The sequence below is a fragment of the Cyanistes caeruleus genome, chromosome 4, assembly GCF_971803275.1.
Source record: "Cyanistes caeruleus chromosome 4, bCyaCae1.hap1.1, whole genome shotgun sequence".
Classification (NCBI taxonomy): Eukaryota; Metazoa; Chordata; class Aves; order Passeriformes; family Paridae; genus Cyanistes; species Cyanistes caeruleus.
In genome coordinates, this window is record NC_141704.1 from 33,808,146 (window position 1) to 33,820,726 (window position 12,581).

General features: G+C 49.7%; 1 protein-coding gene across 3 annotated transcripts; it reads left to right on the plus strand.

The window, feature by feature from the left end:
* The first annotated feature begins 6,788 nt into the window (after window positions 1-6,788).
* SMIM45 (small integral membrane protein 45) lies at window positions 6,789-10,627 on the plus strand. Of its 3 annotated transcripts, XM_086885777.1 has the most exons (4): window positions 6,789-6,880; window positions 9,585-9,657; window positions 10,167-10,411; window positions 10,545-10,627. In XM_086885777.1, exon 3 carries the CDS (start codon window positions 10,169-10,171, stop codon window positions 10,373-10,375), a length of 207 nt encoding a protein of 68 aa, XP_086741903.1. In that variant the 5' UTR covers window positions 6,789-6,880; window positions 9,585-9,657; window positions 10,167-10,168; the 3' UTR covers window positions 10,376-10,411; window positions 10,545-10,627. The 3 variants fall into 3 exon arrangements, with proteins under 3 accessions (XP_086741903.1, XP_086741901.1, XP_086741902.1); XM_086885775.1 differs by lacking the exon at window positions 10,545-10,627 and having other exon boundaries at window positions 10,167-10,460; XM_086885776.1 differs by lacking the exons at window positions 9,585-9,657; window positions 10,545-10,627 and having other exon boundaries at window positions 6,790-6,880; window positions 10,167-10,460.
* The last annotated feature ends 1,954 nt before the right edge of the window (window positions 10,628-12,581 follow it).

Here is a 12,581-nt window from a genome sequence, read left to right on the forward strand (position 1 = left end):
CAACGTCGTCCAAACGCTTCTTGAGCTCTGTCAGGCTTGGTGCTGTGACCACTTCCCTCAGGAGCCTGTTGCTGTGTCTGAGCACTGTCTGAGTGAAGAAACTTTTTCTAATATCCAGCCTAAATCTCCCCTGACACTGCTTCAGGTCATTGCCCTGGGTCTTTTCGCAGATGGCAGAGAGACCAGTGCCAGCCCCCGGACTTTCCCTCACGAGGAAGTTGTGGAGTGCAGTGATGCAGGAGCACAGTGTGAGGCCCCTTTCAGCGCTCAGGTACCACACGGAGTGACAGACCACCAAGGACGGCAAATCACCATAAAACCCTGCAAAGCAGCGCTATTCCTGTGGCATCCCCATGTCCAGGGATCTGCTGGGCCTGAGGCACTCGCAGGCAATACTGGAGGGATGCTGAGGGGAGGAACTGGCCTTGCTTTGGTTGTGCCAGGAGGATCATGAATAGCCATTAGCTTCTGGGAAGCAGAGCCCTTAATTTCCAGGGCTGTGCTGCTCCCTGGCCCTTGCCATGAGCTGTTGTCCATTTGCTTGCTCAAGACTGAACAATAGTGAAGGCTTCAGTAAAATTCCACTGCCTCCTTACATTGCAGTTTATAATGTGAACTAATACATGGAATCATAGGATCATTAGATTGAAAAGACCTCTAAGATCGTTAAGTCCAACCATTAACCCAACACTGCCATGTTCAAAATAACCATGTCCCCACATGCCACACCTTTTCAAACACTTCAGAGATGGTAACTCCAACACACACTTGGGCAGCCTGTTCTACTTCCTGACCACCATTTCAGTGCAGAAATGTTTCCTAATATCCAATGGAAACCACCCCTGGAGCAAATTGAGGCTGTTTCCTCTTATCCTAGTGCTTGTTATCTGGGAGTAGAGACCAACCTCCACCGGCTACAGCCTCCCTTCAGGGAGCTGTAGAGAGCAATAGGGTCTCCCCTGAGCCTTGTTTTTTCCAGGCTTAACAACTCCACCTCCCTCAGCTGCTCTTCACAACATTTGCACTCTGGACACGTCATCAGCTCCTTCTCTGCCCTTCTATGGACATGCTCCAGCACCCCAATGTCTTTCTTGTAGTGAGGGCCCCAAAACTAAATGCACGATTTGAGCTGTGGCCTCACCAGTACCAAGTATGAGGGAAAAATGTTAACATAGTTAATACACTTCCATACTATAAAGACTGCTTGATAACACAGCTTGGGAAGGGAATTTCCCTACCACTGTGTGGCAGTAGCAACTGGCTTTGCACACTGAATTATTCTGTGTGAGGTTTTGCAGCAGCTCCAGCAGGCTCAGGCTCCATCCTGCCCCTTCCTGGGTGCGTTCCCCTTCACCCCTCAATCTGGTCAACCTCTCCCCTGCCTGTGATACAGGCTTGTGATACAGAGGCAATGCAGTAACAGAGATAGGCTCAGATTTTCCCATTCCGAGGTCAGAGCAGGAGGATGACATGCAGCTATGTAAAACCTCGGAAGGTCCAGTGTACCTCAGTGGCCTGTGGTCCACCTTGCTGCATCTCCTGATCTTTGCCTCATCCCTGAGTTTGGCTCCACCTTTGTGTGGAAGGCTCCACATGGGGTCCAATGGGTTCTCCATTCTGCTGCCTGCTGGTGCTGGCTTTCCCTGCCCTTTCAACCAGGATACCTGCAAATGGCAGGAGATGTGCTGCTGCAGTCAGGGGAGGAAGAGAGCTGCAGGAGAATGAAGACACATCTGCATCTCTGCAACAATCTGGAGAGGGGAGGCAAAGGGGAGAGAGACAGGGTTAACGAAAGCTGACATCACATGGCCACTGTGGCGTTTTTGATCTTGACAAAGGCAGACGGTTTCCCTCATTGCCAGCATGAGACAAATTACAGGTGAAGCAGAAGAGATTGCAAGATATTTCTGGCTGTTTTTGAGTTTGGTGGGGGGAAGGGAGGATGAATTCAGGGCAGATGTGTCCTAAAGATGGGAGACAAGCAGATGCAATAAAATAACAAAAGCTGGCTCCCAGGCTGGGGGGATGTAGAGAGCAAATAGAACAATGATCCTTTTGGGCTGCTGAAGGTGTGGAAATATGTTAAAAGCTCTTGCACACACCTAAAAGGTGTTTGTCCTCTTTCTGCCCCCTGTTGCCTGCTCTCTGGCCCCACTGAAGGGCCTGGGTGGCTTTAGTGTCTGGTCAGGGACATGGTTGCTGTGCCCTGCTGCTGCAGGTTTCCGTCTTCTTACCATGCTGGTGTCTGTTGACATTCAGTGGATCCAGATGAGTTACCACTCATCCCACAGTTAGAAAATTATTTTTCATGGTAGAGGACATTATAAGGAAGTGGAGGTTTGGGTTGGCAATGTGCCTGCAGCTCTTGCCTAGATTTGTAGGTTGGCAAGGAGAGGAAGGGAGAGGGATGAGATGTGGTTGGTGTTGGAGGCCAGGGTGTATTTTACATATCCCTGTGTGACTGTGTCAGGTTGTTTCACCTCTTTTTGCTCAATTTCCAGTTTGCAAAGTGGGACTAATGAGTTGATCTCTGCTTCTGAGTGGTGCAGGAGAGCTGAGACAGGTGTCAGTGCACTGGCCCAGAGTGTAAGCAGAAGGAACAAGAGCGGGGCATGATATGGAAGGAGAGAGCTCCTGATTTTACTCTGTGTGCCACTGTACATTTCTCTGATAGCACAAACCATTCCACAAATGGGCAGAAGTGTATTGCAGCCAACATGAAGATGCTGCCAAAAAAATCACAATTAACAGCAGCAACACTTGGCCTGGCCATCACCAGGGGTTGCTCAGAATGGGTCAGCTGCTACTGCAGCAGGACTACACCAGCCAGTACAAAAAATGTTAAAAAGCACACTTAGTCCTCATGTATCCATGGCCAGTTTGCTATATGATTCATCCAGTGCCTGCATCTCAAGATAATTTCTCTCAGATTTCTCTCTTTCTTCTTCTCCTGAGCAGCCAGAGGAGCAAAGGAGACAAGCTTCAAAGATGGTCTAGAGAAGAGCATGGTCCCAGTTGTCTTAGTGACTGCTCCCAGCTCCTGAGAACCCCATTCAGTATGAGTTCAATGAGATGTCACCTGCTCATGCTTTATTGGCTCCAGGCTGACTTCTCATCATCCCTCCTGGGAAGCCTGCAAGATAGAACTCGTGTGTATTTGATTGCACTTGTTCTCTCACTAATAGACAAAAATTATATCATTTGCAGCAAGTGCAAATTATTAGAGAAATTAATGACATTTTCACATATGTTGCTGGCAATTTCTGCTTCCTTTGGCAAAGGCTCTTCACAGCTATTTTTAGACCCAAAGTAAGTCAGCTTTTTTCATTCTGCTCTTTAATTTAACTCACTATACATACTTAGTTTTTGATCAACTCAGCAAAGCTTCTCTAATGGGTTTCCTTTTCTGAAGCTGCAGTAGCACCCAGAAGGTGAGTTAATCTGCTTTTCCACCAGACTATCCCCAACTGATGCCCTGCCATGCATCCTATGTGCCTTCTGCCTCCTGCAGCAGCTCCCTCACCTCCAGCAGCTGAGCAGGGAAGCATTTCTGTGACCCTTTTGTGTCCTCTACTGCAGACCTTGGGGAAGGCGAGTTTGATAAACTCCATCTTCTCCCATGCTTCTCTTTACATTGGGAAAGTAATATTGGGAGATTGGTGTTGCTTTAAAGACATGCATTGACCTGGGTCTGGTCATCTCAGAAGATGCTGATAAAAGCATCAAGAACAGTGAAAAAACTTGTTAAGAAAGCCTGGAATAACACTTAACCAGGCCTGGGATTAAGCTGAGTTTAGCACTTGCTTATGCTGTGATTTACAGGCATGCTACAAGCATGCTACATACAGGAAGTATGTGCCCAAGGTTGCCTGATCATCTCCTTTTTTTTTCCAGCCAAGGCTTTTTTCTTTTGTTTTGAGAAGGGTTTCATGATTTCTGGTCTGGCTAGGTGGCCCTCTCACATCAAACCTGACTCCATGTTTGCCTTCATCACGCAGGTGAATTTGTGGTTGCCCAGAAATATGGAGGGAGTCAGAGGCATGGTAATAGGCAGGTGTCCTGGGATGAATGGCTTTGAGGGGCTCAGTGTATGCACAGACACTCAGAGGCTTCCTCCAAGCCAGGTGAAGGGGGCTGGAAGGCCCCAAGGCATCAGGCAGAATGATATGCACAAGCTTATGCCTGGAAGACCTGAGTGGCACACAGCAGCCTCATCTGAGGTGAAAGCTGAACTGCAGCTGAACTGTTTCCATGCAGATTGAGCTGTACTGGCACATCAATGCCTGGAGCTGTCTCAAAGCTTCAGTTCTTGTTGGAAACCAAAGGATGTGACAGCACCTGAGCGCCCTGTCACAGGCAGCAAGCAGCTGTGTCAGAGGCATAGGGTCTTCAAGCGTGTCCCAGCTCCAGCAGCACAAAGCCCCATGTCTTTTTCTTGCTGCATCTAAGGGTGCTTCAGACTCATCTGGGGGGACTCCTGCTTGAAGCAAGTGAGGCTGCCATGTCATGACCTTGCCCACTGCTGTGGTGATGGCTGCAGAAAGATGTGATCACCATTCCTTGTCATGTGCTCCCAGTGTTTGCATGTCAGAGAAGTGAGCCAGAGGAGAAAATGACCTCGTGAGTCAAAACTATTGCTGTTCTGGGGTTTTGGCTGCCTGAGCAGCATTCTGGCATTAAGCCTGAGCTTAAACCTGGGAACAAGTTGAAGACTGACAAACACACACTGGCTCTGATGTGCCCCTGAGGTGACCTAGAACAGAGAGTTGGGACAGTTGGCTAGGGACAATGGGAGGAGCTTACACCTTGTGGCATGAGGATGCCTGGCCTGGCAGGCTCTACTGGGTGCCTGCAGCTTCACCACTGACCAGACACCTGGATAAATGAATAGTCTCCTACCTTGTGCCAGCAACCACTGATCTCCCACTCATTTTCCTTGCACACCTGGAAAGGGGTTTTCCTTTTGCCCTCTCAAATGGAATGTCTTTGCCTGTCCTTAACATTTGCTCTGAGGATGCAATAAACAATATCCTTCCATTTATTTTTAAAAATCTTTTCCTCCAAGCCACAGGTTTCTCTCCTAGTATGGTCAAAACTGTGAGGCTTGTGTTTTCCACCTCCTGCAGTGTGATTAGTCAAGCAGTTACTGTGCTGATGGTCAAGGTGAGTGTCATGTCTGAACTTCACTGAGGTTAAAATTAAGGCACGATTGCAGGCTCCACAATGGCAATCATCTGGAGTTCCCACCTTACTGGGGCAAACCAAGAAGCAGATAGCTAAACCTAATGGATCTGATGCTCCATGCAGATATCCTGCTAGGTATGGAGGGCTTGCAAGGTCTATAGTCAATGTTTCTAAGCTGTTATAAAGTTACATCAAGAAGAAGTGAGGCTCAGGAGGACCAAAAGAGGATGAAGAGGAAATCACAGAGCATATCAGTCAGCTCCCACAGCTCCATCACAGCCTGTCTCTGCACTGGTGGAAATCCTGGCACAGACCCTTACTGTGCATTACCCTTGGAGCTGGCAAGCGCACATGGGCTCTGTCACCATCCACAGGTTGGCTTGGAGAGAGGATGAACTCATTTGTGCCTGAAACATAACCTACTGGGAAGTAGTACCTCAAATCTCACAGCTTCTGGAGTGTAGCAGTCACAAATTTGGGCCTCATACATTTCAGTGGATACTATTAATCCTGAAAACCTTTACAATAACTCACTGGGGCACATCTGCAGGGCTATAAGTGTCAAAAACTAAGTGGGTGGAGGTAGACAGCACAGGCAGGAGAGCAGGCAGTTCTTCAGGCTGGAGCCAGTTGTTTGTTTGATTTTGCTAAAACTTTTTTGTGTTAAACAATTTCTAGGTCATGATGAAAATTTCCCTTTGTGGAAAAAAAAAACCAAACCAAACAACAAAAAAACTCCATTATGAAAAACCCAAACCTGTAGGTTTGCATGTTCCTATTTTTGTGCTGCTGAAAAGCTGAAAATGTTTAAACAAAACATCTCTTGTCAGCAGCAGCAATGACAGAACTGGGTAAATGGATTCAGCAAAAAGGTATTTCACTGAAAGCAAGAATAGTACTTCAGACAGTTTTTCTGTTTCCTGATGGAAGATTCTTTTGGTCAAAGTGTTGATTTCATTTTACATAAAAGCCCTGAAGGGAGTAATAACCTCCTTGCCTCTTCCACCCTTCTCTCTCTCTGCCTCCCATCCACTGATGAAAAACCACCAGCCCCCAGTCCCTGGGCTGCACACGCCGGTAAATCTGTGGAGCCTGAACTTTGTGTCCATCTCCATCAGCTCGAGCTCACACACGTTTGCCCCAGCGTTTCTCCTCCTCCGGGGCTGCAGCCGAGCTGCGGATGATGCGGGAGGACGGAGAGCATCCCGCGGCCAGCTCCCCGTGGCTCTGACCCGGGTACCATGTGCGGGTGAACTGGGGAGGCTCGTTGCCATAGCGACCGCTGCTAAAAATGCTCCCCGCTCCCCGCGCCGGGATGCAATCCGTGGCAGACAGTCGTTCTTGTGTGTGGGGGAAAGCCGGCTGTGGGGTACCCCGGGGAGGCTGGAGCGGGGCTGACACTGCCGGGGAGGCGGTGGGGGAAGCCCCCGGGAATCCCGGTGGGCAATGAGGCCACGCTGCTGGCTGCTTGTCCTTCCCCCGCCCGCCGCAGCTGCTCCCGCCATCCCTCCCTCCCTCCCTGCCTTCCTCCCGCCCATCCGCGCCTGTCGCCTCCCGCTGTCGCTCAGCTCTCCCGGCGGGGTCCCTTCTCCCTGGCACCGCCTGGCCGGGAAAGGAGCCTGACTCATCCCGGCTGGGACTCGGCAGGTGCCAGAGGGAGCAGTCTCGTCCCGTCGCCCTGCACCCGTGGAAGAAGGTAGGTGGCAGGTGGCAGGGCAGGTAGCGGTGCTTGCTGGGGATGCGGTGCACGGGAGCGAGGTCACGTCTGGGTCCCCAGTCAGCGGCAGCTCCGTGCCCCAAGCTGCAGCCTGCCCCAGGGTGCCCAGGTCCGGGGGAAGCTTCTGCGGTCAGGGTGAGCCCACGGCTTGTAACGCTGCAAGCTGGGTTGTGCTCCCAGCCATGCACACGGGAGGCTTCTGTGCCCAAATTCTCCTGTGTTCGGGCGTGCTGCTCCCAGCCTCCCCCAAGCAGTTTCAGCCCCGCCGCTTGCAACATTCTCCCTGGGGCTCCTGTCACAAGTGTACCCACGGCATCTCGGGGGCAGTGGGAGGTGGCATAGAGGATCCACGGGTGACATTGAAGACAAGAGGCTGGAGTGAGGTGTAGCACGGGTTTAGAAGGGGTCAGACAGCTTATCTATATGAGACACGCTTTTGGATGGAAGACCAAGGACTCTTCCGTGTCTTTGTGGGGACATGGATGTCCCACTGCAAAATGAGGTGCTGAAGATCAACTGGTCCAGCAAGATTAAGGCACATTTAATATCTGCAGAACTGCTCCAGAAAAAGCTCCAGAAAGCTAACATCTTTAAATGAAACTCCCTCTTTTCAGTATTTGCGGCCAAAATCTGCTCACCCGTCTGACAGAAGCAAGTTGGTTCTCCAGGCCAGCCCTGCAGAGGCTGGAGGGGGGCTCTGACACCTCAGCCAGCGCTCGGCTTGGCCATGATGAGGACTCTTCGTTGAGGGGGCGGGGACGGGTGAGCAGCGTGGGGACACAGCAGGAGGATAGGGCTGCATAGCAAGTAGACTGAAGAACAGGCTGCTGGCAAGGAGCTAGGAAATGCTGGCTCTGCTAGTGATGGAGGAAGGATGAATTGGGAAGTGTGTAGGGCTGCTTTTTATTGCAGTGCTTTTCTGGATGGCAGCTTCATTTGGAAAGTGGATGATCAGGGAAGGGAATGAGGTTATTGGCTTTCCTCCCATCAGCCCAAGAGATCCAAGCTGAACTTACCTTCACAGTGTCCCTAACCCTGCCCATTGCTCTTGCAGCCAGGGACAGATACCAGCTGCTGAGATACCTCTGAAAAAGGGGTTTGCAGCAGCCTGAGCTTCCCAGGATGTCTGCAGCTGCAGCTGGGGGTGCAGGGTGTGCAGAGGAGCTACTTTTGCAGAGCATGTAGGAAAGCTGTGCTGAGGGGTTTCTGGCCCAGAGTTCAGACCCAACTCTGGTTGCAGAAGGGAAGTTTGTGCCTAATTCCTTACACGATCCCTTAAAGTACGATAAGGGAAGCCTCATAGCTCCTCACAAAACCTCTGTGATGTTGTTGCAAGTCATGATGGAAGTTTTCCTCAGCAGTTGCTGATCTGAGGTAGGCACAGGCAGCCACGAAGAGGCAGCAGCAGTGCCCAGAACAGATCCATGCCAATAAGTGGGAGGAAATCAGGTGTTTTCTGCAGTTTCTTTCTTATGGTAATAAGAATTGCAGCTTGTTTCAAATCTTACCTTGTGACAAAAGACTTACTCTTACACACCCTCTTGGAACAAGAGGTGTCCAGAAGATAAATGCTGCTGGGCACATTGAAAACAACTGATGGCTGTGGTATATAAAATAAAATAGAATAACATAAAATAACATAAAATAACATAAAATAACATAAAATAACATAACATAACATAAAATAACATAAAATAAAATAAAATAAAATAAAATAAAATAAAATAAAATAATAAAATAAAATAAAATAAAATAAAATAAAATAAAATAAAATAAAATAAAATAAAATAAAATAAAATAAAATAAAATAAAATAAAATAAAATCCCAGCTCCTGGTGTGGAAAAGGCATCAACCTTATGGGTCAAGAGCCAGGAAGAGAATGGAAATGCTCAGAGCTCTCCCCAGCCTCCTCTTAACCCACCCTGTGGAAGGGATTTGAGGATATATGGTTATTGCAGAGGGATGACTTGGGTGCCAGTCAGATGTGACATCTTTCATCTATCTGGAAAAGAAGGAATTTGATGTGGGTGCAGGTCTCCCCTAACTCTGTCCCCACTGAAGTCAATGGGCATTTCATCACTCCCACCAAGGGAGGGGAGGGTTACGGAAAGCCTCCTTTCAGGACTGCATTTTTGTGCCACCACTGTGCTTTCCTAAGTGTGAGGGTCCCAGGTTTAATCCACCAAAGCCTTTAACAAGCAGCACATTCACAGCGCAAAACCCAGAAGATCTAGTGCCTGGTGAAGTTGTAGCTGTGCTTTTCACGGGAGATGCTTTTGGATCCCCTTTTCTGTGCATGATCCATACCTTGGCTGCCATTTTGGTGCAGAGCAAGTGGCAGAGCTGAACAGGCTGGGCACCTTTGTGAGTTGCAATGTGGGTTGCTCTCTCCTTCCCAAAGGATGGGGATAAGGGATGGGTTCAAATATGATGCCATTACAGATTTAAATGGCCCTAAGTTAGGGTACATGCTCTAAGCATGGCATCAGCAGGGCCACAATGGTGGGAAGAGAGTGTGCCAGGGCACCAGCAGGTTATGGGGCTGGGACCCCGTTTGTCCACCCCTCCAAAAATCTTCAGCCCTGACATCTGGACAAGGAGATGTTTCTCCTTCCTGCTCTCTCATTTTTAGTGCTGGGCCAGCAGCAACTACACAGTGCGGTGTTGTTTTGTGTTCCCCAGGGCAACGCTGCTCCAGACTCACCTTGCACCCGGCTGGCCAGGGGTTCTTAGCAAGGCAGATCAGCTGCTCCTGGTGAGTGTTCCCCACTGCACAGTGGCTGATGTGGTGGAGGGATCTCACCTCTGTTCATAGACTGTTCAAAGGACCCGGAGCCCTGGCAAAGCAGGACATGAAATTGAGGCGCAGTAAGGGAGGGCTCAGTCTTGAGCCAGACCAGCTCAGACTGGGAAGTCAAAGAGGTGATGGAGTGTCAGGGGAAGCAGATTTTCCCTCAAACAGGAGGTGAGAAGCAGCTGTATTTACCCACTGCCTACCTTTAATCACTGGCAGCAGGACCAACCCCCTTTGTGGGGAGGGAGCAGGACTGACTCTGTGCATGGATCCCAGCAATGATCCCAAATGCATTGACCTCTCCCAGTGGATGAGGTGCCTTCATGTGCAACCAAGCATAAACCAGGTCCAGCAGGGCTGTGAGGAGGGACTGGGCACTGCTGATGAGGCAGGTGTCTTGTGATCAGTCTTGGTGGAGGTGTGTTTTGGGTGTTCCCACTGCATGAGCTTTCTCTCCTTTTCTCTGGCAGCCATGCCCCACTTCTTGGATTGGTTTGTACCCGTGTATCTGATGATCTCCATTCTCATCCTGGTCGGCTTTGGAGCTTGCATTTACTACTTTGAACCAGGACTCCAGGAAGCCCATAAGTGGCGAACACAGAGGCCAATCATGGAGCGAGATCTTCGGAAGACACTGATGATTCGGGACAACCTGGCCTTTGGGGTGCCCGAGGTCTGACAAGCTGTCCATCACAGCCAGAGGAATCTCTCCTGGGTAGGCAGCAGACCACAAGCCTCACGAGGGATGGCTGTCCTGCCCTGGTAAAAGTGGGGCTGGTCATCACTTTGCTCTGTGCTGATCTGGGTCTAGTACTCATCACTCACCATTCTGCCTCTTTGCTTCTTAGTCAAGGTTTGTGTGGCTGGGGCTTCCCATGTGCTCACAACTCTTCAGCCAGCCAAGGACTTCTGCTCCTTCCCTTGGCCAAGACTGATGGACCACTCAAATGAAATATGCCTTGTTAATCACTTGAGTTTGAGCTGCCTGGCATCTTGATGGGACTTTCAGCAGGAAAGGTACCTGGTTTTGCAAAGGGATACAGAACCTTGTATTCCTGTTCCCTAGGTTAAATCTAACATAGTCTGTCTAAGTCCAAGGGGTATTTTGGGGAAAATAAATGGGGTTTCAATACAAATTGTTGCTTTAGCTGAGCTCTTCCCAGCACCCACTCTCAGTGCTAGGATGTTGAGCTTGCTGAAGCTCTGTGCAGGGGTACCAACGGCTCAATGAGCCTCAAAGACTGAATGCCTTTATCCTTGCTAAATGCACACCCCTTCTGTGTCTGTTTGGGAGATGGAGAACATCCATCCATACATCCATTCCAGATGCACCTCATTCAAATTAAAGGTCTTTATTAAAGAGGTTTGTTCAAGTCCTGTGTCAAGCTGAGAACATTCTGCAGGTCTCCATGAAGGGGTGCTGCCAGACTTACCACATGAGCTGCTCCTGATCTGCCTTACCTTCTGCTCCTCCGTCATGGAGGGAGATGGGATAGTCTGTGAAGCAACTTGCACTTGTTCAGTCCCCTGCACTGCAGAGCCCTACAGCCTGGATAAGCTCTCCCTTGACTGTTTCCCAGTGAAAGCTGGGAAGCATCCGTCAGCCCTTTTTTTCCCTGCATGTCTCTGAGAAAGAACATTGAGCCTGCCATCTAAATGGGCCCATTGTACCACCTTTGCTTTCTGGTCCCAAGCCATATAATGTAGGTCTGGCACAAAATCCCATGTTTATAGACTATATGCACTGTCACAGGGATAACCAGCCACCAAAATGCTGTATGAAGCTGTGACATTGAAGCTGAGAGGGATATTCCCATCCTCTCTCTCCCTTCCAGCCCAGTGCAATGCCCAGTGTGTACAGGGGGGTTTGAGAGAGCAAGGAGCCTGTGGCAGGAGGTTGTGTCTCCTCTCCTCCCACCCCAACATCCACCCTTTGCATGCATGTAGGTGCAATGGTGCTACCTGTGCATGCTCTGGACACAGAGGGATCCTGTGTGCCCCACTCCTGCATATCCCAGGTATGTTAGCTGGTACCACCATCCTATGTGCACATGTCTATGCATCCTGTGCCATCACCTGGGGCAGCCAGTGTAATGGCAACCCACATCTCCAGCATCTTTCCATTGCTATGGCTCTGTGCTCTAGTCCCCAGTGGCTTCTTTCAGCAGCAGGGGTTCCTCAAGCCAGCTGTGAAAATCTGCCACAGCTCCTGGCTTGTGTCACTCAGCCTCACCTGTGAACATGGAAGCAGGAAGTTTGCTCCTCCATTCCCAAAGAAAGGAGAGTTCATTGGGCTGCTGGGAGTGATTTCTGCAGGAGAACTCAGTGAATGGGATCACTCCCGTGCCCAAAGTTTTGCTTGCCCTGGCAAGAAAAGGCTCAAAGCACAGGTGCATTATGAAAGCTGGTAATTCTCTGGGGATGAAAGTTAATTTTTAGCTCCAAGGAATGGATCAGGACATCCTGCAAATATCCTGGGTCTTTCTGGGACATTTAATCTACCAGACTGCAATTGCATTACTCTTCTTTTCCACACCAAAACCAGGCACACTGGAAGGTTTCTGGCTTTGTTTCAGACAGATGACAAGTCAGGAGTCCTTTCATTCAGCCAAGCAACAGAGGCCGTGATGCAAGCACCCTAACTGGGGAATCTCACTCAGCAGGGAAATGCAGTGAATGGGATTACTGCTGTGCCCAAAGTTATACTTGCCCTGGCAAGCAAAGACTCAAAAAGCAGGTGTAGTCTGAAACAGATACATTTTTGTGACTTGGGGCTGTGAAATGGAAGTAACAAGGGGCTGGGTTACATGGTCTGATGTGCCACCCTCAGCTGCATGGCTCACATTCCCTGCCCTCTTGCACATCACAGCCATATCTCCAAACAC

Excerpts from the sequence above, each read along its gene's own strand:
- SMIM45 (XM_086885777.1), top strand. The coding sequence starts at position 10,169 with ATGCCCCACTTCTTGGATTGGTTTGTACCCGTGTATCTGATGATCTCC.